General features: G+C 45.8%; 1 protein-coding gene across 1 annotated transcript in view; it reads left to right on the top strand.

The window, feature by feature from the left end:
* ASTN1 (astrotactin 1) overlaps nt 1-24,731 on the top strand; it is a 300,205-nt gene that overhangs the window by 216,369 nt on the left and 59,105 nt on the right. Inside the window, exons 15-16 of the mRNA XM_010954895.3 lie at nt 4,558-4,662; nt 6,986-7,174. Of these exons, the coding sequence (XP_010953197.2) occupies nt 4,558-4,662; nt 6,986-7,174 (294 nt within the window). The remainder of the gene's footprint in view (nt 1-4,557; nt 4,663-6,985; nt 7,175-24,731) is intronic.

Here is a 24,731-nt window from a genome sequence, read left to right as displayed (position 1 = left end):
TCACTGGGGCATGTCTCTCACACACTAGACCTTAGATGGAGGTGAGGAGTTGCCCTGCAGCTGCCACAAAGTTGTCCTGTGTCCACCAAGTTGTCCTGGACGCGACCTGAGCTTTTGGGGGAGAATTAAGTGGATAGATCTAAAAAACATCAGAAGAGTGTGTGTCTGAATCTCCGTCTTTGGAAATAAGGGAGAGATCCAAACTTGGTTCTCACTCGCAAGGGAAACGCCTTTCTCCCCTGTGCCCCTGGACCCCGCCTGATTTGCCACATTGGAGGCAAGAGGAGTAGAAGGGGGTCCAGGTGGGACACCTCCATGTCTCATGGCCTTGAGACACTGACATGAGAACTTTTCTTCGCCCTCTGCTTTTCTGCCCGGCCTTTCTTTTTAACCTGTTTTGATTAAGAGGTGGCACCAGTTAGTCCAAGAGCAGGTGTTTCCTTTGATGTAAGAAGGAATCAGTCTTGTTTCTTCAAAGCCCAGGGTGATGTGAAGAATCAGTTAAAGAGATGGTTGACCACATTTCTTCCATATTTATTTTCTAGTTCTGGTAACATTTTGATTATGTCTTTCCTGAGAGTCATACAGAGAATGTCATACCATGTCACACTACATGCTATTACAAATCATAATCCCCATAAACCTACAAGCTTTAAAGAATTTAGAGCTAAAGTGATCTTTGGAATCTTCTGCATCAGCATTTTCAAGCTTTTTTTTTTTTCTCATGAAAAACCAGCGTACTTCTCATAAATAGGTTCTGTCTTCAAATACTTTTGGAAAGACTGTAGTCTCCACCTTTCAGCAATTTGCAACACCTTAGAAGAGATTCCAAGAAGCCCCGCAGTAAAGAAAACCCTTTCACTTTCTTCAGCCCCGCAATTCCCAGCTCTCTTTAATGAGAGAATCCTTTTACCTACAACAGCTGTTTTCATCTTTCAGAATCATTGGGTTTGAAGAATGTACTGGAAAATTACTGATGTATGTGTTTTATCTTGCTGATTGCCACCCTCCTCATCAAGACAGTTAAGAACTCTCAGCTTCGCCAGCCTTTTTGGTGTTATAAGTGGTGTGGAGATAAATGAAGACCAGCAGGATGAAAACAGGTGAAGGCTATTTCTGCACAGCTCGCTATAGCCAGGGAGGCAGCCACCATCACTCCCATGTTGGCAGAGACTGAGAGGCAGGCAGAGAAGTAGGAAAGCTTTAGAGTGGAGGCGAGGGAGGGTTTCAGATGTGCCCTGATTGGAGGCTGTGGGCATGTAGGTGGTCCGACTAACCAGGAACATAAATGTCTATGTAAATGTTTAGGGGTATATGTAGTTGCCTTCTCTGGTTAGACCTAACTTGGAAGCAAGAACACAAATTCGGGAAGCTGTTCATTATTAATCAGGTCTTGGTTATTTTGGTCTGATTTTTACAGGGGTTAGTGTTTGGCCTCCTGAGCTAGGAGAGATGGTGTTCTGACTTAGAGATAGTGGACTAGCGTCTTGGGCTGGCTGCTGTAGGTGAGTGGGTGGTTCCCTGGGCTGGTTGCTGCAGACTGTGGGCCAGAGGTTTCTTTTTATAAATGGTCTGGTCATCGTCCATTTGCATGTTCAGTCTCTCAGTTGAGAAAAAGAAGAGAGTCAGAGGCAGACCAAGGAGGCAGAGGAGGCTGGTGGCCATATTCATGGGCCTCTTGGGTGCTGTAATCACTCAATCTATGTGAAGACTTGGAGCTCTGAGCTCTTTGGGACTTCTTCAGGTTCACACAAAGGAAGCGGGCCCTTGACTTTAGAACTTTGGGGACAGTACATCCCCTTAACATTTCAATAAAATAACAAGAGAAAACAAACTTCTGTCCTTCCTCCCTCCCTCCCTTCTTTCCTTCATTCTTCTGTTTTCTGTCTTCCTTTCCTTCCTTGTCTGCCTCCTTACTTTCCTTCTTTGCTTCCTCTTTCCTTCTTTTTTCTTTCTTTCTCTTTCTTTCTTTTTTGTTTTTGCTTTCTTCCTTTCTTTCCCATAGTTCATTTTTCATGCATAGGGGAAAAAAATGTTCTTCCTTGAGAAAACATAGTCAGATTTTGCTTGAAAAAAATCATTCACAAATATGTCCCAAAGAATAATAAAATAAAATTTAAAAACTAGAGCTGACTGCATGTCAAGGGCATAAAGAAAAAGAATCCTATGACTCAGCAAGAAAATATATACTTTAAAATACCCCTTTCTTTTTAACCAATGGAAATATTATCTGTAAGTGGGCACAAAGCAACATTTCCCGGACACTGACAGTTATGCAGCTGTTTCCCTGATGATGGTGCAGCCTAAATGCATTCAGTACAACTGTTGTGTAGCAGTTAAGTAATGGAGTTTGGTTGTTTGGCTCATCCTGAGTGAATGTGGGACACTGTCATCCCTTCCCCCCTACAACATCCGTGCTTCTTTTATTTATTTATTTTTTTCCCGTCTGTTGACCTGAACTAAAGCCTGGGAGTCTATAACAAAAGCCTCAATCAACAAATGTCAAGTTCCCACAATTAGGGGTGATGAGAGAGAGGTCAGGAGGAGGATGATAACATGATGGAAACCCTCCGTGTGTGTGATGCTGTCTTTTCTCAGTGTGCTTTCATACCCATAACTTTATTTTTTTTTCAATGGAAGTACTGAGGATTGAACCCAGGACCTCGTGCGTGCCAAGCACTCACTGTACCACTGAGCTCTACCTTCCCCTCTATTCCCATAACTTTATTGTGTCCTGACAACCTACCTGTAAAGTAGGCAGGATGAATGCTATTATCCCCACTTTCCAGGGACGAAAACAGAAAGAAATGAGTCACGCCCCAAGTCACACAGCTGGTTGGAAGTGCAGAATTGAAAAGACGCAAGAGGCCATGTCACTGAGCCTCTCGCATTACAGATGCCACGACCAGGCACCACAAGCTCCCCCAGCCCCCCTTGGCAGCTCAGGCGCCTTTATCTACCGTGCCGGCTATTTTTCTATTAATAGAGCTTCCAAAATAACAAGCAGATGAGCTGGCATCACTAGAGGATGCCAGCTACACAGAACAGTTCTACAGAGCACGCACATTATAACGCTGATGAAACGTACCTTGGAAGTATGTGACCGGAGTCTTAATCTTGTAAAGTTAGAATTTCCTTTATACGCTCTTATAATTAACATAAAGGCTAAAAGCCAGAGTGTGTGGGAGTATGAGTGCCGTCACAAAGCTTAACGCCCTGAAGGAAGAACATTTGAAAGGAAACAGGCTGAAAACCTGAGTTTCAAGTAACTTGTCTTTGATTTCCTGAGATTTAGGCAATTGATTCAGTAAGCACCTCTCCTGACCTTTTTTGCTTTTTTTCTTACCAATAATTATTCCCATATGATTCACACAGAAATGGAAATTTGGCAATTACTCAGCTAATTTGATCGGAGTTGACAAGTGGCTAATTAACCCCGCCTACTCATCATCCAGTTTAGGTATGAAATTCGTTGTCTTAGCCTGAAGCAAGCGTGGGTCAAAATGGCAGGATAATTCACTATGTATATATTATTGCCATTATATGTACACACACACACAATCTATCTAAATTCATCATATACATGGCCATTATATTTGCGTACATACATAATATATATGCATACACATATGCATATATCAGGCATAGAATTGAAGCTAAAATAGATTTTCTAAACTTAGCAAGGTGTTTTTTGATGTCCTGTGGCCTAATTATTTTTGTTTCTGTAACAGTTTATATTTGTAGTAATGGCTACAATTCAGATGCTACTCTTTCTCCAAGGTGTTCAAGCAAGAACAGCTCACTATAACATCACTAAGAAGCTACAAGTGTGTCTTTATTGAGAGTGACTGTGGATAAGTACCTTGGCTTCTCAGACTCTCAGTTTTCCCATCTGTAAAAGAGGGACCACATACAGTGCCTGTGACAACATCTGTCACATAGATGACACCCAATATAGGGCCATCCCTGCCCCTTACTTAGCCACACGGACACTGTCCCTCCTGGTAAAGGAGAAGCATGCCTTATCAGCTTCAGAGTAATTAAAACTTAAACACTGAATACAAATCAGTTAAATGGACACAGAAATCAACGTTGTCAGGTATGTGAGCTGAGTCAGTTACTGCAGCTATTAAAGAGAGTAAAACCCCGTGTGTTGCAGTGAGCCTAGCATTTCATATGAGTTTATGAAGAGCGTATGATAGAAAGGTTAAGAACTCTGGCCTGGTCTCAGACACATCTGGAACTCCATCCTGGCTCTAACTGGGGACCCGGGGCCCTGATTTAAACGCCCCCTCTGAGCTTCAGTTTCCTCATTTATAAAATGTAAACAGTAACCCCTGTCTCAACAGTATCACATGACTATATACAAAGTGCTTAGACAAATGCCTGGCACAGGGGAGAGGTTTAATAAATGATAACTCTTGTTACTATGATTCCAGAACTTTTCTCCATCAAAGAATGCTTTCTCATGTTCTCACAATTACACCCCTTAACCCAGGAGCCTTGGGACTTGGGAATCAGTCGCACACACTGAGCCCGCATCTCCTCTGTCCCTAGGGATGGTGAACTTCAGCGAGGTGTCCGGATACCCCGTGCTGCAGCACTGGAAGGTCCGCTCTGTGATGTACCACATCAAACTCAGCCAAGTGGCCGTCTCTCAGGGTGAGCACAGCTGCAAGCCGCCCCTCCCACCTGCTCCTGGGCTGTGGAATTCCCTTCCAGAGGCACAAGCCTTTTACCCTTGTGGAACATGCCATCCAAAATGAAGCCACTCCATGAGATCTATAACCTGTTCACTCGGATTCACTCTTCCAGGCAAACAGAATAGGACTGCTTTCTTAGTATAGATTGAATTGCAGGTTTTATCCCAGTGGATAGAAGAGATAGAAAGGGTAAGGGGGTACCACTGAAGATAAACACCTACTTTATCATTTTTCCTGGGGTCACCCAAGGTGTGGAGAGGATATGCAAAAACAGACGTTTTTATAAATTGACAGAATAACCCTTTCCAAATGCAAAGAGTATAACTTAGAGGTTCTATATGATGAAAAAAATAAGGGAAAGAGAGCAAGAAGGAGGAAGGAGGAGTAAAAATTAAAAAACAGCTGTGGTTCCTAAACAGCAAGTGAGATAGATAGATAGATAGATAGATAGATAGATAGATAGACAGACAGACAGACAGACAGACAGATAGATGGATGATTGATTGATGTAGATTTTTCTGCATCTGTAGATCTACATATATCTTTATCTGTATCTGTGTCTAGTAAGGCAAGGAGCAGTGAATTCTAAACTTACTTAGGATAAATTGTTCCAAAACAGAATGGCTAGGCACCTTGTGTAAGTATTCTTCAAATCTTAGTGGTAAATGCCTTGAATCAAGTTTTTCCTAGCATTTGAGAGATTCCAATGTGGAATTTGCAAAAAAAAAAAAGAGAGAATTTCTACAAGTAGCCTTAACATGAGGTTTACATCCCTATTCCACCTCCTCCCCGTGGACTAGAAGGACACTGCTCCACTCCTTCCTACGAGGCTACCTAAAGAATGTACTGGACCTGAAGTTCATGCTCCAGAGTCTGGCTTCACCGTGTTGCATGAACGGGTAACCAGAGCCAGGTGATCCTGTTGGCACGGGAGGGCGGGACAAGGAGAGGGGTCTCAGGGTCAGCATCAAGGAAGCAGAGTCTTAGGGCCAACAGGAGAGAGAGAGAGAGAGTAGGGGACAGGTAGAGAGTTATGAAGAGAAGTGAGACATACTCACAAAAGGTGAAGCTTCCTGCATAGAGAGAGAAAATGCATTAAGGATACAGAGCATTTCCAGAAGGGACTCAGAACTTTTCGTTTTTTTTTTTTTAAATCACGAAACAGTTCTTAGCAAGAAGAGATTGGGGTTTAGATATTACTGAGGTACACTCTTCTAGTACAGAAAATACCTGGGAAGAAATAAGCTACTCTTCCTTCTCGAAAAACACGGTGGTTGGAGACCCTGCCTTGTTCACACACTGAGTTTGCACCCAGCACAGGTACTGTGTGTATCGGGGTTCACAGTCAGGGCTCTCTGTTGCCACGTGCTTTTCAAAGCCCCACATGGCATCATGGGTGATATGCATGTTAGCCCCTGGGGTCTCATGCCTGGACCCGGCTCTGCCTTGTCCTTATGGGACACAGGTGTGTCTAAAGGAAGGCTGTACAAAGTTGGCCAGGTACAGAAGGTACTGGATTTGGAAAATTGGCCAGTGGCTGTCTTTCCAACAAATATAATTCTCTTAAACAGGGAAAGCGAATCCAAGGAGATTCTCCTAGGGAGGAGGCTGAGGGGGCAAACAGGCTCTCCATTTGCCGTTTCCCAGACTTCGTGCTTTTGATTTTCTTAAATAAATATAAGCAGTATATTAGCGACTTTTCTTACCCTTCTTCTTCCATTAACTTTCCATTACCAACTTCTCTGTTGGAAGGCAATATTTCACAAACCTTTTTGGTCACTATCCCCAGTTAGAATACATGTTACGCCGTGACCTTGTGCATACACACTCCCACACACTCACCACAGAAGTTTCATGAAGCGGTACTTCATCTTACGATGGGAACTGTTCTCTGCTGGTATTTGTGTTTCTATTTTAGACCATGCTCTTCTTTTTCTTTTTAATGCTTTTATTTGAGCTCACTAAATTGATTTAATGTCATGACTTGTGATTTGAAAAAAAAAAAAAACATTGACTTAAGTACGGGGGTAGTGGAGATTTGACAATGTTCTGCTTAACGTGCATGAAGTTAGCAATTAACCAACTGGCTTGAAGAGCTGTTCTTTTAGGAACTGAAATGTCTGACTTAGCTAGCTGGAGATGCTCCCCTGACAGCTGCAGCCAGCTCTCCAGCATCACTCTAGGCCACATGGCACTTGCACCTTGGAGGCCGAGTGGCCCGGGAATCCAGACACCCCCATCGTGAGTCCTCATCCTTACTCTTGGGTGATGTTTCTCCATAGCCCTAAGCAATGCTCTGCACTCCCTGGATGGCGCTACATCTCGTGGTGATTTTGTAGCCTTGTTGGACCAGTTTGGCAACCATTACATCCAGGAAGCTGTCTATGGCTTTGAGGAATCCTGCTCCATCTGGTACCCAAACAAGCAGGTCCAGCGGAGACTCTGGCTGGAATATGAAGACATCAGCAAAGGTGAGTGACATCGGCAAGTTGTACTCCCCATGCAAGTCCTGGCTGCCTAGGTGCGGTCCATAGGACCAAACCACGGGCGTCTGTAGGTAAAGGACTAATTCAGGTGTTGCCTCTATGGTCTTGAGCATTCTTCAGATTGCCAAGGTTTGGTTGCTAAAACCAAATCTCAAAATGGGGGTATCTGGGGGAACTTGGACGCAGGAGGGACTCCCCGAAAGGTTTTTACCAGCCACCATGCATTCTGCTACCATAGCAAGGGCCAAGTATTAGACTGAGCTTATGGAGTAGGGGAGAATGGGACAGTGTTGACGTCTCCCCCACCACTTCCTGCCTCCAGCAACCCCATCCTACACGGGCCGGCAACCCCTTCCAGTAGTTACGTAGTAAACCCCTGCTCATTCTGTCCTGCCCTTTGTCCAGGTCCATTTTTTCTGCTGACTCGTGCTGTGAGGAAGTCTCCTTTGCCCCAGGGGTTTCTATAGTCATGGATAACAGCCTCACGAATAAATCTCTGTCCGCTACTTGATGGCAAGTTAGTATTCAGTCCAAGTTAAGTACAAGAAATTGGAATTTTTCAAACCTTTTGAATTCACCTTCTGATATGGGAGGAGTCCTGGCTGGTAAATTAGTATGCTGGTCAACCAGGACTGGTTTACCATTGCCATTCATGGAATTTCTTCTTCTCAGCTTGTCCTCATGGCATTCTGATGAGGCCAAGTTATGGATGTGTGAGTTGCTAAATGGCAAGTGATGAAATTAGCACAATGAAAACTCAAGAAGTAGGTCATCGTAAGATTTAATGACCAAGGGTCCCTCGAGACCAGGGACCCTCTGCTGTCATCAGCGCTGCCGTGAGGGGAGACGTGCTCTCATGGCTGAGATGCTCTCGGTTCTCTGAGCTCCGTACGGATTTCTGTTTCGCCTCTCTTCTGGCTGGGCACTTTCTTCCAAAAGAAGCAAGAAGCTTTGCCTGGGCTGTAGGCATCCCCCCAACACACACACACACACACACACACACACACACACACGCCCTGATTCCTTTAAGCTCAAAGACACAACCACAACAAGGCTCCTTGTATCCCTTCAAACTTCAGCGTCTTAAAATTGTCCTGATTCCAATTTGCCAAGAAAGGAGTATAATGTAACCACATTTAGATAAGAGGAGTTCCAGCTGGCAAAGCTTTCTGACTTCAAAGTTCCCATGCCAGAGCCCAGTGATTGAACCAAACGGCTAAACGGTCCTCTATTTCTGTTTGCCAGTAGTCAAAGGATTGCCAGGCTCTGGGACTGCTGGAAGGTGAGAGTCTGACCTTCTTCAGAACTCCTGGTTCTGCCTGCATCTATCCTGAGCATCGTAGTATCCTTAAGGTTCAATACTAAGTCCAGGAGGGAAGTCTGTCTGTGGACTTGGCACTGTGCCCCAGCCGCCTTGATCTTGGGCCATTCTTGCCACACAGGAGCTGGTTTAGTCCTACTGTTGACTTGAGTTCTTATAAATATGATGTATCCCAGCCCTTGCTTTTTATTGACATTAAAAGATACTCAAAGATTGCAGTATGTCTATTTTGCTCTCTCACAATTGTCCACGTATACCCACCCCGGGACTGACTCCAGAGTCTTACTTTTATGTCACAAAGTTTCTCTCTCTTATTGTCAGATTGGATTCTTACCCTTAAATATTTTTCTCCTCCCTAGGCACTAATTTCTTTTTATTCCAAAAGCATGAAGCGTGCTACCGATCAAGAATTATAAGTGCAAAAGACAAAGGAAGATTTTTCTTCTGCGTTTCTGCACTCTTGAGAGGATTGCTCCAGAAAGGAATTTATACACTAGTGGTGACAAGTGTTCTGAGAGGGATGTACCTACCATGACATAAAAGTGACACCTTTTTGGACTTGAGTCCTTTGATGATAGGTTCTTGCCTGCACTAACTTTAAAAACCTTCCAGTGAAAAGAGATTTTCTGTTCTTTGCTTTTATACCTATGATCAGATACCTAAAATTGCTTGCAGATTGAATAGGAAAGGAAGTTTATCAGGGGTGAAATGAAATGGAAAGATCACAGGACTGAAGGGTTGGGACTCCAGAATCAGCCAGATGGCTTTTGTTTAGTCAATTAACTATCAGCACCTCCCCCGTGAAGCCCTCTATGGTCCCTTCCAGCTCTGCTAGTTTATGGATCCTGCGAGTCCTTCTTTAGGTGAGAAGCTTTCTCAGGTCAGGCATTTGAGGAAAGAGTCTCCTCTTTTTTCTACAGATCACTACACAGCTTCTCAAGGGTGGGATCCCTGCCTTATTCAACTTTGAATTCCCGGGGTCTAGCCCAGAGCCGGGCACATGATGATCCTCCTACAAGGGTTTGTGGCTGTTGCTGCCGTTGTCAGTGATGCCGGTGGTGGTGGCGGCGGCAGTGGGAATGGTGGGGAAAGCCCTTCTGATGTGGTGGCTTCCCACGCGGGTTTTATCACAGGCGTGTAAACTGCATCCGTTGTACCTGACTGATGAAAACCCAGAGATGGATGTTCTTGACCAGATCTCCAGATCTTCACTCAACAGGCACTTATTTGTCGTCTTACAAGGCTATGGTTTGGTCCTACCAATAATTAGGAACACCCATCTTCAGATAAGCCTGACTGAAGCTTATGAATAATATCCTGCCATTTCTCATTGTCCAAAATTTGCCTATCTTTTTTTTTTTTTTTTTTTTTGCAACAGCCCAAATAAAGACTACCTGAATTGAAGTTTCCCAACTGTGCTCTCTCCACTTCTAAACTTACTTACCTTGGTCCCTTCACTTCTAAACTTACTTTCATCTTTTCTCATCATCCTTTGCCCTCATGCCTCCGAAAATGCCGTCAGGCTAATTTCTCCACCTGCACACGTGCTCCATCCCTCTCTGCCTCCTCTTGGTCCTCACTCATTCATTATTCTCCTCCTTTTTAATCTCTATAACCTCTCTAGCCACAATTATCCTTTCCCTGACCTTCCAAAAATAATATTTTTATAATATGCAACTCTTTTACTTCTGTTCCCTTTCAGCATCTCCCCATCAAATTCCTTGAGCAAGTAGTTTACACATTTTTTTCTCTACTTTCTTAGCTTCTTTTCACTCTTCAAATGATCATATTCAACCCCTTCACTCTGTAGAAATCACTCTGTAGAAGGAAATCAAGGACTTCATAAGCGGTTTCACTTTCCTCTTCTGTGGCCATTTTATGTGTCTCAGCTGAAGAATTTGTCCCTTTGGACCAGGTCTGCCTTCTTGCAAATTCTCTCCTTTGGCATCCTCGATGCTGTTCTGTCCAAATTCTCTTCATAAATCTCTGGCCTTTATTTCTCATTCTTTTTTTGCCCTTACTCCTCTAGGGAAATCATTTACATTTTGTTATTTTCCAGGATTTCATCTTTAATGCCATCTCTTCTTCAACCGTTGCTGGATGAGTCTCTTCTGTTTCTACTTCAACCTGCATCTCAAATCCTTCCCTCTTCCCTGGAATTCAGAAATTCACCTGCCTTTGAGTGTTGGTCATTTCTACCTGTATATTCCACAAGCACCTCCATGACAGACACCTCTCCTCTCTATATTCATCAGTAGATGCGTGAACCACACTGATGGGCCAAAACAGAAAGAGAGGAGTCCTTCCCGATGCTCTCCTCCATCCTGCATGCTCAGCCGCCGACAAAGTTCTGTTCTTTTCACCACCTAAACATTTCTTCAGCAGGTGTTGTCCCCTGTGCATTTCGCACGAGTTCACAGTCCCAGCTCTCAGAGGAAGCGGGAAGTACTGAAATCGCATCCTCGTGTGTCTCGTCTTCTGCAGTTTCCTGCCGCTCTGGTCCGTTCTACACTTCGCCGTCTGTTACCTTTTTAAAATGCCCCTTTATGGCGTGACTGTTCAGCCTGAAGCCCTTCACTAACTTCCTTCTCAGCAGGAATATGGCTTCCCTCCCTGCATTAGTGTCCAGTGGCTGCAGTAATAAATTACCATAAACTTGGTGGCTTAAAACAACGTAAATTTATTTCCTGACAGTTCTGGGGCCAAAGGTCCAAAATCAGTTTTCATGGGCTCAGCTCGAGGTATCAGTGGGGCTGGTTCTTTCTGGAGGAAGGGAAGCTGTAGGGAAGAACTACCCTCTCTCTTTTATTTTTTTTCCCCCTTCCAGCTTCCAGAGGCCGCCTGTATTCCTTGGCTTGTGGCCCCTTCCTCCACCTTCAAAGTGCATCACCCTGACCTCTGAGGCACGTGGTCATCTCTCTGCCTCCTCCTGCCTCTTCTCATCAGGACCCTTTTGATCACATTGAATCCAACCAGATAATCCAGGTTAATCTCCCCACTTCAAGAACCTTAATTTAAGTGTATCTGCAGTTTTTGCCAATCACAGGTGACACTCATAGGTTCTAGAAGTTAGGGCCGGACATCTCTAGGAGCAGATATTCAGCCTAGCACACCCACTGCCCTCCCGGGCTGCCGCCTCACTGACCCTTCCCTACGTCGAGCATTCCTCCGCTCTGATGACACAAGGCTGCTGGCTATCAATCCAGAACTCTGGCATTTGATTCCAGACAGCTTAAGGCCTCAGAGACCCGCTTCCTGCCGCAGTCTGAGGCCATAGATACGCACTCTAAAATCTCCACGACTCTAAAATCTCACTCGGCAAGTTCCCCTTGGGCTCCTCACTTGCCCTCCTCTTGCAGCTCTCTGTTTTTCTCTTTTCCTTGGTGTCTGTCTGGTTGCCTAGTTTCTGGGTGGATCTCCCCCTCTTCTGCATCAGCAGATTGGTCTTCCTGGCTATGATTTCTGTTTCTTGCTTGCATTTTTAAATTGCCCGCTTCAGCTCTATAATTTGCCATCTACAATGAAATGACACCCTGACCCAGAGTCAGGCCTCGACTCTGGGTCCAGGATCAAAGTTCCCTCTCATCTGGAAGAGGGCATTGAGCCTTTCCACACTTCTGAGCCTGTCGAACCCTGTCCTCTGTCTACCTCCATACTACTGTTTCCTCCTTCCTATTCTTCAAGAGCCAGCTCAAAAGTCCCCGCTTCCACTAAGCCCTCCTTGATGCTCTAGCTGGAGCTCGCTGCTGCCTGTTTGATGCTCGGTGCCTCCTTGTGTGCGTCACCTGGCAGCACTCTTCACCTTTCCTGAATCACCCTTTTCCTCTGGGACTGACTCTCAAGATGACAGACCTGACAGCACGTACCATATCTCCTTTCTTTCTGTAATTTAAAAAGTTTATTTATTTAAAAAATTCAAAAAGTATAAAAGAGAATAAAGTGAAAAGTAAATCTTCCTCCCACTCTTGGTTCCCAGTTTCACTCCCCAGAGGCAGCCAGGCAACCATTACTACCAGGTTGCTCTCTCTCCATCCAGGGAAGTTTTATTCCTAGCCTTTTCAAGCGAGCAAAGCAAATTGTAGGAAAGTAGGTATATTAAGGTCTGGTTTGTTTTGAAAATGTTACATATAAATATATGCACATACACGTCTATATAAATATATATAATTTTTAACTTCTTACTTTATATATATGTGTGTATACATAATATTACAGAAACATGTATATAATCTCAACTTGAAGTAGCTTTTTATATATGTATGTATGTATGTATGCATGTGTGTGTATATATATATGTGTATATATTGTATATATATATGTGTGTGTGTATATATATATATACAAATGTTTTGTTTGCTCTAAGATTAGGGGTATGGGGTAGGGAATTTTTTTTTGGTACTAAAAATGTCTGTGTTGCTTTTCCCACAATAAGCATGTGCCACTTTTACAATGAAATCTTTTTTTTTTTTTAACACATTTGAGAAAAATATTCTGAAAAGTTTCTGCCATCTTGAGTGAAGACTTATTATAAAGTTATTTGAAAAAAAACAAAACACATGATAGTATCTACAAAGAGCTGAACTTTGGTTGGAAATCTGGGAGGAGGGGCTAAACAAGGACCATTTCTTACTAATCTTGGAGTCCTCACCCTGGACACAGTGCCCGGAGTATAATGAGCATCTACTGTTTGTTGAAGGGATAAATCCTTTATTTTGTTCTTACTTCAGAAGAAACCAGTGAAAAAGAAAAAGAGCTATAGATCTGTAGATTACAGAGAAGTGAGCTCCCTCCCCCCAAATTGAGCCTTCTTCAAATGAGAACCTCTGAGGGCTTAATTTTAATCCTCTATCTGACACACGGACCACAATATATTTCCTTCCTTCCTTCCTTCCTTCCACCCTCCCTCCTTCCGTCCCTCCCTCTCTCTCTCTTTCTCTCTTTCTCTTTCTCGCCTTCCTTTCTTCCTTCCTTCCATGCAGGAGCGGGTTTCCTCCAGTCTTTCTTCCTTCTCTTTTCCAGTACCACTCTCACTGCTACGTTAGACCTGATCTTTGCCATAGCTTTTTCTTGCCATTGCTTTTGAGGCGTATCAGTGGGGTTATCTGGAGGTGACAACTGGCAATAAGCAAGCTGTTTCTTTCTGCTGCGCCTTCTAGTCCATAATACACTGGGATTTGGGCTGAGGGGGTGTTCGGTTTTTGTTTGTTTGTTTCCAGCCAGTTGCTTCTTTTCTAGGGGGAAAGCTAAGAATAGCTTCCTCCTCTTCCAAGACACAAACTGAAAGTCTTTCCTGTAAAGGGACCCTCTAGCTCTGGGAAGTCTTAAGTTAGATTAGAGTCAAAAATGTAAACCACCTGCGTGGCATTGTATTCCTACCACACAGGGCTCCATGTTTTCCACCTTCATCAATTTGTCTTTGGGTGGATGGAGCCCAGGACAGACGGTCCATCTCCCCAGGAGAGCGAACGGATTTCTGCCGTGGCTGAACCAAAAGCGCTAGCCGGACCAGCCATCAGCCTCTGCGCCTGGTCTGTGAGTGCTGCGCCACAGAGGCCCAGGCTTTGTGTTTGATGCTGGTCTAGTTCATAGGCTGACTTGCATATTTGTGGTACGTGACACAAAAAGCTGTGCAGTTAAAGGCACAGCATAGAAACCCAGTGAAGAGTAATAACGTAGGTTTGCATAACACTTCATACTTTACAACCCTGGGGTTACAAACCAGCTGCGAAGGCCCTTCTTGTGCACATTTACAATGACAAAGTTAGCACTCTAGTGGCAAAGCGATTACAGCATACAGCTATTTTCTTTAAAAGATTAATTCATTCATTCAGCAAACGTTTGCTGAGGGCCCATTGCATGCACAGCCCTGTCGTGAGCAGAGAGGGGGTTGGAGGAGACAGCTGTTCTGTGGCATCCCAGGCAGACAGGCCTGAAGGAGGCACTGCCGGTGCCGAGCCTGGTGGTATCGTAAACAGGCTTCCAGGAGGATCTAAGCTTTTCTGAACATATGTGTGAGGTTTTAATTTGAGTCTTCAAGTCCCTAGGCTCTGATGCGGAGTCCGGAGTAAACAGGATCTGTAGGCAGAGGGAAGAAGCTACCACGCATAATATTACCAAACAACATGTTACATAACTTTTCTCATTTAATCCTCAAATGTACACATCATTTAAGTCTTACTTTCCCCAGTTATGGATAAGAAAATAAAGCCTCAGAGAGCTTAAACAACTTGCATGCAGTCCCGAAAGTAGGAAGTGGCAGAGTGAGGGCAAGAAGAGGGCCTTCACCTACTGAGACACATTGCAAATGGGGGCATGCTGTCTTGCCTGCAAATGGCCCAAGAAGAGATTGAGGGAGGAAGGTTAGTGGACAAGATGGAAGTGGGGTCAAGACGTAACTGAAGCCAGGCCACTGGTCTAAGGTGAACACTGCAGGGGCAGACGTCAGCCGTTGTTGGACATCATGATGGACCCATTGCTGTTCACCTTGAGCTTTCTAGATTTTTGGTTGGTTGGTGTGGGATTTTGAGGGGTCCATAATTAATGATGATGACACAGTTTCTGGAGGAGTTTTTGTTTTTCTTTGTGACAATGCTTCTCAAAATTTAATGTGCGTATGTGTCTCCTGGGATCTTGCTGAAATAGTGCTTCTGATTCAGTAAGTCTGGTGGGGCCTGAGATTCTGCAGGTCTAACGAGCTCTTGGCTAACACCAAAGCTGTTAGTCTGAGGACCACATTCTGAAAAGCAAAGCTGTGGTCTCTTCTCAAGACCATCAGGGAGCGGGTTCCCTCATCATCCCTGTTCATCCTACCTAGTGCAGGAACTTCAACACGGGAACCATGGCATGGTGGCCTCTGGGGTGTGTCCTGGTGTCTTCTTCACAGAGGAGGGTCTGTCACAGACAGGAGAACGAGCCTGAGTGGTTTTCACTTTGGACCAGAACTTGTCTCTGATTAAACCATTGATCCTTAGGCGTGTGTGCAGAATTGAACAGTCTTAAGCCCTCGGGCACTGAAAGGAATTGGAAACATGCTGACAATCAGGCTTAAAGGTGAAAAGCTAGGTTTGTTTGTTTTTTTAACGTTGTACTGTAGGCAACACTGTCCTCATCTTACTATTTCAAGCATGCTCTCTATTTTTTACAATAGTGTTCACGAAGCCCCCATCTTTTTTTCTCTAAAAAACCACAAATTGTTAGATTTTCCCATTTTAACCTGGCTAGGATTTTAGTTGATGGGACAATTCTGTTCATGATGTCAAACTCCTTTCGTATAATGATGGGCCTGACCATAGTGACATGTTACCCATAAAGTACAAGTTAGTAGTTGATTATCTCATTTTCTGGATTATTCTCCACTCCAAATATGTGCGCTTTGCCTTCACAGCTTGGTGGATTGCTTCCTGAGAGTGGACTCATTCATTCATCTATTCAGTTCTGTCTACATCTAAGCATTGGTCTAGGCACCGGGTGTTTAGTGGTGAGTGACACGGGGAAGCTTCCTGCTTCTGTGGAGCTTACATCTTAGTGAAAAGAGAAAGAGAGTGGCAAGTGACAAATAAATGAAAGCAATAATTCTAGGTAGCGATAGATGCTATGAAGGAACCAAGATCAGGGGATGCAAAAGAGGATGACTGGAGGATGGGTGGGTGTGGGGCGTGGGTTGATTAAGATGGCAGGCATGGAGAAGACCTCAGCGATGGTGACGAAGGGTGAGTTTGAGCTCAGACCTGGCAGACAAGGCGGAGCTGGCCATGCAAAGATCTGGGGGCAGAGGAAATAGCAAATGGAAAGGCTTCACATCTTTTTGAATTCTCATAGCTTCTCGCATCCCGTAGGGCATATGGAAGTTACTTGGTAAATACCAGACTGATACGCAACATGACTGGAGGAGAGAGAGGCCGGGAATCTCTGATAGGATATGAAGGGAAGAAACTCTCCTTGTGGCCGAACTTGTTCTGATTCCTGGATTCAGCAAGCTAAGCTGGGATCCATTTGGGTAGCCCCGTCTCTTGCATCCAGATGTAGGTCAGTGCTCAAGTGGGCTGGCCATGGTGATATGAAGGGAAATAAGCCTAGGGCTACAGGCTTAATAGTACAATACGTATATCCAGAAGTACTTTTATTTTGATCTTAAGTTAAGGTCTCCATCCCACAGCTAACCGTTCATATCTGCAAAAAATATATTGGAAAAAATTACAACATGAATGGTGATACAATGCAAAATTCTGCACCACATCTGAAAATCTGAACCTGACATCACTTGAGGTTTCCATGTCTTTTGGTTATCTTTTTTTTAATTTTAAAATTTTTTTTACTGGAGGTACTGGGGATTGAACCCAGGACCTTGTTCATGCTAAGCATGCACTCTGCCACTGAGCTATACCCACACCCCTTCCACGTCTTTTGGGATGAGCGTCTTGTGTGTTAAGAGGTAGTACATCTACACTGTCCAGCCTACTCCAAGGCAGCATGTTGAGGGAAAGGACACTGGATGGGGAGTCAAGAGACCTGGGTTATTGGTCTCAGTGGAGTGGGTAGCCAGCCAGCTGACCTTGGGTAAATTACTTAACCCTCTTCAAAATCATCTTCTCATCTGTATAATAACTAACTTGAATTCTATGACACTTAGAGTTTCTTCTACTTCCACTATTCTGTGACTCCATATACTCAGCAAATGATTTCAACTTCTGATAACAGCCTGCAGCATTTAATAATGTCTGGCTCAAGGCTAAATAGGCAAACTCAACTGATACTGCAGTGGAAGGAGTTTAATGTAGCCGTTTATAGCAAGGGTTAGGAGTCGGACAGATCTGCATCAAACTTTTTATTAGCTGTGGCCCTTGAGAAGTTTACTTAATGACTGCAAGCCTCAGTTTCCATGTCTGTAAAAAAGGGCTGTTGATACTTACCTTACAAGTAAGGGTGGTGTAAGGATTGAATGCAATAATTTTATAATAAAACACGATGTCTAGCATCCTGCAGCTGTTCAATGCATTGTGACTCATATTATTATCACTACTATTATACTAGCATTACTTTAATGGCATTTGCAGTTCAGTTTACTATTTCTGAACAAAATAGCAACAGATCAAAATAGAAATGTCAGTCAAACTGGGTAAATTTGCTCTTTGTAGAAACACTGATGTATATTTCAGAAGTCACAAATCGGTTACTAAGCAGGCTAGTTGAATGGGAGTGGGGGTGGGGTGCAGAGAGGTCAAACCTCCATTCAAAAATCAAGACCAGAATCACATCTTTCGGCAGTTGTTTTCAGTCCCAGTTGCAGCTCCTTTGCTGAAAAAAAACCAGGACATAAGCTTGATTTGTCCCACCCGAATGAGAGGGATTTTTCTTGGTGGGGGCGGGAGTTGGGGATGTTAGAAAGTGCTGGCTGTGGAAAAGATTCCCTGAGGAAGCTTTTTTGATAAGCAGCCTGGGTGTTACTGCTTTTTAAGTGCAAAGGAGCTGTCAGGTGCATTCTCCAAAGGGGGGAAATTCACGTAAGTGTCCAGCTGCATCACCTCCCTTTTGACCTATGATCCAGAGCCTGCGCCGTCTGGTTCCACTGCCTGCATCCCGATGCAGTCATTGGTTCCTCTTGCGTCCCAGAGATGGGACCCTGGCCCTAGCAGCCACCCAAGCTCCAACATGTGTGTGTTGGGGTTGCGAGATAACTGGTTAGTAGTTTTTATGTTTTTGTTAGGCTCCTATCTTATCCTGTTTTCTACTGATCATCTGCTTTGGAGGAGCACTTCTGTATTCTCGGAGGCATGAGGGGGTCAACAATTTCTGAAAGGTGGAGCTACATGTAACGAATCTGAGTTCACTCCCTACTCCCACCCCATCTCTTGCAGTGAGGAGCACCATGCACAGCATCTAGCAGGCAGTCAGTAAATGTTGTTGAATGACTAGATGAGCAAATGCCATACTTTTTTTATCCTCCTTTTCCCCTTCCAATGGAAACGGTCACATATTGTCTAAGACAGCATCTCCTCAAATGCCTTCTCCTCCAACCCCCAGCCCCAGCCCACCCTCTCACCAGCCCCCTTTCACATCTCCAGGTGTGAATGTTCTGTGTGGGGGACGTCACGCCCCCCCAGCCCCACCCCGGGATGATGTCAGGTGCTGGGATTTGGCATTAGAAGAACAGGCCAGACTCTTACCACCACCTGATTAGCACAAGGGAGGGCTACGTTTACATACTGGGAACTGGGGCGAGTCCATGTGTGGACTTCCCATTTGTGATAGTTTCTGGCTCCCAGTTAATGTCTGAGGCGCTAACAGTGGTCTTTCTTTTACCACCTTTCCTATAATTGCTTTTTTATACAAAGCAAGTAGGAAAGTTTTCTTGGTAGAGGGGGAGGGGTAAGGGAATATGTATTTGGTGTAACATGCAACTTGTGTTTAAACTGAAACACAAGACAGTGTTTGACTACTTTGGCTTAAAGCACTAAACCAACAAGCCCGTCTCATGTAAGTTTATCCATTTGGCCAGTAGTCACTCCTAGTTTCCCTTCTTCTGTTGTCAGAGGCGGTCTCCCTGAATCTCATAGAGCTCTCTGGAAGTTGGTTCAGCTATTAAAAGATAGAAATTAAAAGGAAAAATTAAAAATACATTAAAAAAAAACCGAACGTCAAGGAAATGAGCAAGAAATGGATGAGGTCTGTTGTAATTAATTTTGAAAAAAAAAAAAAAGAGTGTGCTTGACATCGTTTTCAATCCTGACCCCAGCTGCCAGCTACACTACCAAATGCAAATGATGAATGCTACTACTGTCAAAGGCTTCCGAATACATCATTTCTGTCTCCGTGACTGATGAGAGGAAGATGGTTTTCCAATCAGATCAACTTCCTTCTAGAAAATTCCCAAGTGCACTTTGACTTGATTGCTGATGCACCGCTGCCAGCAGAGTCAGGGACAGACACACAGACCTCAATTAGCAGCACCTTGAGGGAAGGTGTGAGCCCCTTTGCACGGTAATGACGTTCATGCGTTCATTCAGAAATGTGTACAGTAAATGTGTTCTGCTGAAGATCAGGCACCGTGCTAGGTATCAGCAATACAGTGGGCAATAAAAGAAATTTCCTTACCTTCGGTGGGATTCTAGATGTTCAGGTAAAGCATAATTCTTTCCTTTGCCAGCCTCATCTTACCTCTTCTCACCTTGCTGCTTTGTGAAGGGCTGTTTGCAGACTACCTGCGGTCTGGTGACTGCCCACTGAGGCCAGAGAGGGCACAGTAACTGCCCAAACAGAGTTCATGCCCTGGGGCTCCAGAAAGTGGCCACACTGGTCTCCTCATAAGGTCCAATTCGATAAGGAAGGAATAGGTAGCTTCGCTAAGTCATAACCATACAAGGTCCATCCACCTGGTGAAGTCTGGCAGGGGACGGGCTTCATTCCGGGGAGTTAGAATGTAGCAGCACGGAAGCCCTCAGCCTAGAGCAGTCGCAAAAATCAAGCCAGTTCAAAAGACTTTCAAATATTTTCCTTTTGCTGGTAAAAAAAAAAAAAAAATAACAAAGGAAGAGAGAAAAAGAAAGGTAGAAAGAAGCATTTCTCCAGCTCAATTTCTCAGTGAATCTGCCAGTTAAAATATGTGCTTTGTAGGCGAACTGTGAGTGCCAGGGACAGGGCAAAGCAGCCTAATTGGGCAAACCAACAGCCTGGCTCCCTTGATGTTTTTTTCCTGTTTCCTTGGGGTTTTTCTGTAGTCAGGCTGATTGCACAGAGGCAGCTTGAAAAGTCATTTCTGCATGTGGCTCTGTTGCCCGCATTGACTGCTCTGGTCCCTCCTGTCAATTTATTGAAAGTCCAGTCGATCGCGGTGGTAACTGGTTCTATATATATTGATGTGTTTGGGGCATCTCCGGCTGTGTGTATTTTTATTTGGTCTGTTTGCCATCTCGTCTAGAGAGCAGGGACTCTCCCACTTCTTTGCATCTCCCTGTAGGTGTTGCCTTAGATTCTGCTCACAGTGGGTTCACATTCAATATTGACTTGATCGCAGTCACGTGCACGAAGATAATCAGGAGGCTGGTGCCCCCAAGCTTTACTGGTCACTGCATTTTTTTAGAGGGCTGGGTAGAAAGAAGCAGCATTGCGTCTTCAAAACGTCCACACTAGCTCCCTTCACGGGTAATTAATGCGTTGGGACCAGTATAGATCATGCATCCTGCATTCACTCATGGGGCTGGTAAAGATCATTAATGATCTACAGGTAAACGTAAAGGCAAATTGAAACCAAAGAAAATCTCTCTTATGATTTAATCAACCATTTAAAAATTACTTCGTCATTCAATGACTCTTTATTGAGTTTCTGCTTTGGGCAGGCGTTGGGCAGACAGCACTGTAGATGGGACGTGATTCCTGCTCTTGTGAAATAGACATGGGTGGGACAGACTATAAACAAGAAAATAAGGAACAGACACAATATTGGGAACTGTGAATGGGCTGTGAGGGTGATGAAGGGGGCGCTGTGACAGAGGGTGGCCGAGGCCGCGTCCACTTGAGGGCCATCAGGGAGGGCGGGAGTGGCGCTCAGGCAGGGATATGGAGGTGGGCTGGGGGAGAGGCAACCCAGGAAGGGGGGGTGGCCGGTGCAAAGACCTGAGGTGAGGCGCTGAGTGGGGCTGCAGCAGGGGGGTGAGGAGACCATGGGCTGGCTGGAGGCTGGGAAAGACAAAGATGGCCAGGCAGCGTCATGGAGGCAAGTGCCCCGTCACACGTATGTGTGGATGGAGCTCTGCTTTGCAAGGTGCCTTTCATGCACCCATTTCTCACCACCCAATGAAGTGAGGAGGTAGGTTACATATTATGACCCTCCTGCACTGAGTGGAGAATAACTTCAAGGGAGGCCAGAGTGGACACAAGGACACCAGTTAGAGACCTGAAGCAGGAACCCAGGGCAGGGGACATGGAGAGGAAAGAACGGAGCAAGGTTTGTGTATGGTACAGAGGAGCTTGAAGACGGCGGGGGGTGGGGGGAGTGGGATCTGGGAGAGGGGGGAGCAGGGGAAGAGCAGCGAGATAATTCCTAGACATTTGCTTGAGACGCTGATTATGCCGGAGTGCCATTCACAAATAGGGGGCGATGGGATGGAACAGGCTGGGGGAGGGGGGGGAGTAAAGAGCTCCGTGCAGACTGTGAGTGTCCATGGAGACGTCCAAGGGAAGAAGTCAAGTAGACAGTTAGACACGCAGGTCTGGAGCTCAGAAGAGAGGTCAGTGCTAGAGATGCAAATCTGAGAATGCAGAGTGCAACCCGCACCTAGGGAGGAAGACAGAGGAGAGGAGAGAAGCAGGCCCAGGACCAAGCCCTGAGCTGCTCCCACAGTTAGAGGCCGAGTGGAGGTGGCTGGCGGGGAGTGGTTCGACAAAGGAGAGCATGGGGAGCAGCCAGGAGGCGGGAGAATCAGCGGAGGCTGTGGAGGAGAAGACAGTGGGCAGCCATGTCTTGTCCTGCTGAGCTGGGCAGTGAGATTTGCCTTAGAGCGATGCTCCCTTAGAGAATCCTACAGCATTATGACTGCAAACCCTGAAAAATAATTATAATGCTAATATATATGCAAGACTTAGGATCTTTAGTATTTTTCACATATATCCTATTTCTCACCACCCTATGAAGTGAGGAGGTAGGTTACGTATTATGACCCCGTTTGGTGAAGGGTCTTTTGTGAGTTGTGCTCAATCACAGTGGCTTCACTTTGAATTGTGAAGCATGAAAGACAGCTTGCAAAGCTGAGCTCCGTCCCTTGGGGTATCCCCGGAGCCAGCGTGCCGTCCCAGGTCCTCAGGATGCTGGGCGGAGTGGTAGAACCAGTCCCTGCTCGGGACGTCAGCCTGTAGACCAGGTGGCCTTGCAGGAGGACTCCCCAGCTCTGCGCTTCTGTACCACTGGCAGTCCTGTACCCCTGACTCCCAGGGGAGGAGCTGAGGCCCACGGGGTGAAGACACTGGTCTGTGGTCATGCAGAGAGGGGCAGAACCGGAAGTGGAACCCAGGCTTGCTCACTCCTCATCCTTGCCTCACAGGTCTGCCTGTCGCTTTCCCAAAGTGCTGGAAGCCAGGAGGGCTCGGGGTGCTTGTCCCAATGCCTGCATGCATCTCTCTGCATTTTGGACCTGCCCACGAGGCTGTCCCAGGATACGCACCCCCTCCCATGAGGCTGCCAGATCTGCGACCTGAGCTCATCCACTCTTAACGGTTTTACTACTAGGCATTACTGACAAAATAAAACCCTTACTCCACCCAGTTCTCACCTTACAATGCCCCCCTTGGGGAGGGAGCTCCATTTCACAAGTTAACAAACACTCACTGACTACCTACTGCTAAAAGTGTATCGAATGCCAGGCTCTATACTAAGGGTATGCTAACACGCCGATGAATGAGAGCCAGGGCCTGCCCTCAAGTTGTTTATAAAATATGTGGGAGGGTGTCCAGTAAACCAGAAATTGCAGTGTATTGTGGCAAGGAGTCTAAGAGACCCAAGAAGAGTCAGCACTGGAGAGGGGACCCTAGTCCAGACTGGGGCAGGATGGAGCAAACCTTCCTGCGGGGTTGTTGCCTGGACAAAGAGGTGGAGGGTGGGTGGAGATGGTATTCTCAACAGGGAGAGGCAGGGCCCGTAAACACGCAGAATGAGGAAAAGGTGCTCCTGCCAGACGTGGGGGAATAAGGCTGGTGAAGAGCCGGGGGTGGGTGCAGAGGGCCCACTGGCCACGCCCAGTCCTCCTGCTTCTGCCGTGCAGTGGTTTGAAGGACCTACTTCTCTGTCTTAATGTGGTTTGGGAGTGAGTAACGGATTTCAGCAGAGACAGGATACGTTCCTGTTGTGCTTTAGAGGCGTACAGCTGGTAACACCCCGGAAGGTGACTGGAAGATGTAAAATCTAGAGCCGGCGTGACCAGTCAGGACCATTTTGGAGTAGATCCGATGGGAACTGCTGAGGGTCTGGACTAAGGGGGAAGGAATGTCAAGTGTAGGATGGATGTGACAGTGATTTTGGAAACCTGGCTAACAGGTAACTCGTTGGATGCGGAGGGTGAGGCTGTTGTAAGCCATGGCAAGGCCCGGTCGTGGAAATTTCTTAGGGAGACGTAAATGGAAAACCTGTGGCTCCTGGGGTGATTTCCCAATTATGGAGCAGCGAGAATTGAAAACACTCTAGCCCAGACGTTAAACTGAGCTGACACGGGTGCTGAGTAGCACAACCTTTGCTTTCTGTGATAGTAGCATTTGCTTCCGGATGCTGACATGGCAGCGGACACCCAAGGCAGCAACCTCTCCATTCTAGGGTGTCCCTCCTAGCAGTCTCTTCCTTCTTAGGGGCTCCTGAACTGTGGGCATGCCTCAGTGAGATACAAGGGTGGAGTGGGGACCCTACCTGCTTCCTTATCTCACTAACAGCCTGTGCTTCGGCAGGAACCCCAAGTAGAAGCACCTTGAACCCAGCTCCAGGCATTATGTTAACAGTTCCTTGGACCCAGCCCAGACTCAGTCCTCTGTCCTAGCTCAGGGGAAAGGGACCAACAATGATCTCCATGATCTCTGGGTCTCAGATACGAGTTAGTCCATCCACCTAGTAAAAAATCACCGCGTTTTTTCCACGGAAAGCCGTATGGGTGGAGATGATCTAGGGACATGGGAGAAAATGGGTTGGGCAGGAAGGGTTCTGTTTTGTAAAACACATAGATGCTCCCCTGCAGCAGCTAGAGGTCATATTTCTGTAAACACTCAAGATTCTTGCCCTTTCGAGCATATGTTTCCTTGTTATCTTTTAATTGGTTTTTATTCTAAATTTGACACCAAGCAGTTTGTGATGGCAGCAGCCGTGAGCACTAGGGGGGTACATGTCAATTGCAGGGACGTGTGAGACGTCAGGACCTTATCCGCGCCCCCTCCCTCCTCCCCGCCTCGCACCAGCCCGCACCGAGAAGCTGGAGGTTGCTCCTCTTGCCCTCTCCTGCCTGTGTTGTCATGTTTATAGATGTCAGCTTCTGGGGAACAAAGGGAGAGGAGTCATCTAAAATCCGAACGGTGCCTCCGGAAGCTGTGTATGACAGCAGGTGAATGCCAACAGATTGGAAGCTGGGATCAGCAGGCCCGTGACACATGAAGCCCTGCATCCTGGGAAAGGACTTCACATTGTTGAAAACAAGTCAGCAGAATGCAGAACTCGGGTGTTCCTGAGAAAGCTGGGGAAGCTGGGGTCTGGAGATC

Source organism: Camelus bactrianus, chromosome 21 (assembly GCF_048773025.1).
Source record: "Camelus bactrianus isolate YW-2024 breed Bactrian camel chromosome 21, ASM4877302v1, whole genome shotgun sequence".
NCBI classification, from domain to species: domain Eukaryota; kingdom Metazoa; phylum Chordata; class Mammalia; order Artiodactyla; family Camelidae; genus Camelus; species Camelus bactrianus.
Note: the sequence above shows the minus strand (reverse complement) of the source record. Positions and strands in the feature narration are given on the sequence as shown.